At 33.8% G+C, this 1180-nt stretch overlaps 1 protein-coding gene across 1 annotated transcript; it reads right to left on the bottom strand.

Annotated features, from left to right (window-relative positions):
- Positions 1–6: 6 nt before the first annotated feature.
- LOC105567259 (uncharacterized protein KIAA2026-like) lies at positions 7–371 on the bottom strand (the record flags this gene model as incomplete). The annotated part of the gene is made up of 2 exons (XM_012022019.1): positions 232–371; positions 7–157 (listed from the first exon to the last, which is right to left on the bottom strand). Coding segments are annotated over exons 1-2 (265 nt in total), but the record flags the coding sequence as incomplete, so codon positions are not given.
- Between the last annotated feature and the right edge of the window lie 809 nt (positions 372–1180).

Here is a 1180-nt window from a genome sequence, read left to right as displayed (position 1 = left end):
TGTTGCATTTCACGTACCTCAGCATACAAGTCATGATGTTTGCTAGTTGTTTAGAGGCCCTCGGTATCAACAGCATCCTCTCCATTTCGTACAAAGACAACTGAGGTATATTAAGAGATTCCTTCGTTAAGTGGAGGAAATGGAAGATTTGCGGTATCTGAAAGAGTGTCACGAGTGATATTTTTTTTACACGACCGAGGATCCGTTAAAATCATGAGCAATCTTAATTACCTCCCACATTGCTTTCATTTCCTCCCTCATCTCGTCGGTAAAGAAATTATCCTGTTCCCCATCGTTTGCTTTCCGCTCTTCATCCTCTTTTCGCTTTCTAGTCCTACACGACATTTTGCCTATAACAAACGACGGGATCATTTTATCAATAAGTAAAAATCAACGAAAATCAAAGACACTGATTGTGAGAGAATAAATAATGAGGATTGATCTTTGAATATTTATTGTGCCGAGGATGACTCGAATATATCAAAACGTCCATTGTTATCGTCAATTTGTTTTTACAAATTGTAATCATAATTCAAGTATAGTTGATTATAAAACTCACTTGTAACAATAACCGTGTTGTACTTTGTTGTTTGTTATTTTTATGATTATATTATTGAAAAAGTTTAAAATGGTTGCGGAATGGCCGTCGAGTAAAATATTCCTCGGAGAAAAAGATATTTTGGAAAAAATAATTCTGAATCCTAAACTCCTTAAAAAAAAGTGTCGCAATCATTCTGTCCATTACTGTACACAATACTATCTAAATGCAATCGAAATTATAAACGTGGAGTTGCGGAAGTGCCTAGTCGCCGAGAAATTTGAACTATTCAGCTTAATTTATGTTGAGGGGGAAACCGCTGACCAAAATTTTGTACATCAATATGCCCACTAATGCCCACTGGGCATTACTTTATCTTATTATTTTATTTTATCTTATTTATATTGTTTCATCTTATTTTATCTTTATAATCCCCCGGCAAGGCCTAATGCCCAAACCCAGATAGCACACATGGTGCTATGAATATTCTTCTGGAGTGAAAATATTCTTAATTTCAGCATATTCCAATCGAATATTTTATAAATATAGATTATTATTAATTAGAAATCGTATATTCATAACAAAGAAGAACGTTTTTAGAATATTCGTCGAGAATGTCTTTGGAAAATTTGTTCAGAATAA

This window comes from Vollenhovia emeryi, unplaced genomic scaffold (genome assembly GCF_000949405.1).
Source record: "Vollenhovia emeryi isolate VEMERY1.0 unplaced genomic scaffold, V.emery_V1.0 DF950640.1, whole genome shotgun sequence".
NCBI classification, from domain to species: domain Eukaryota; kingdom Metazoa; phylum Arthropoda; class Insecta; order Hymenoptera; family Formicidae; genus Vollenhovia; species Vollenhovia emeryi.
The sequence above is the reverse complement of the archived record's forward strand: the minus strand, read 5'-3'. Positions and strand labels throughout refer to the sequence as shown.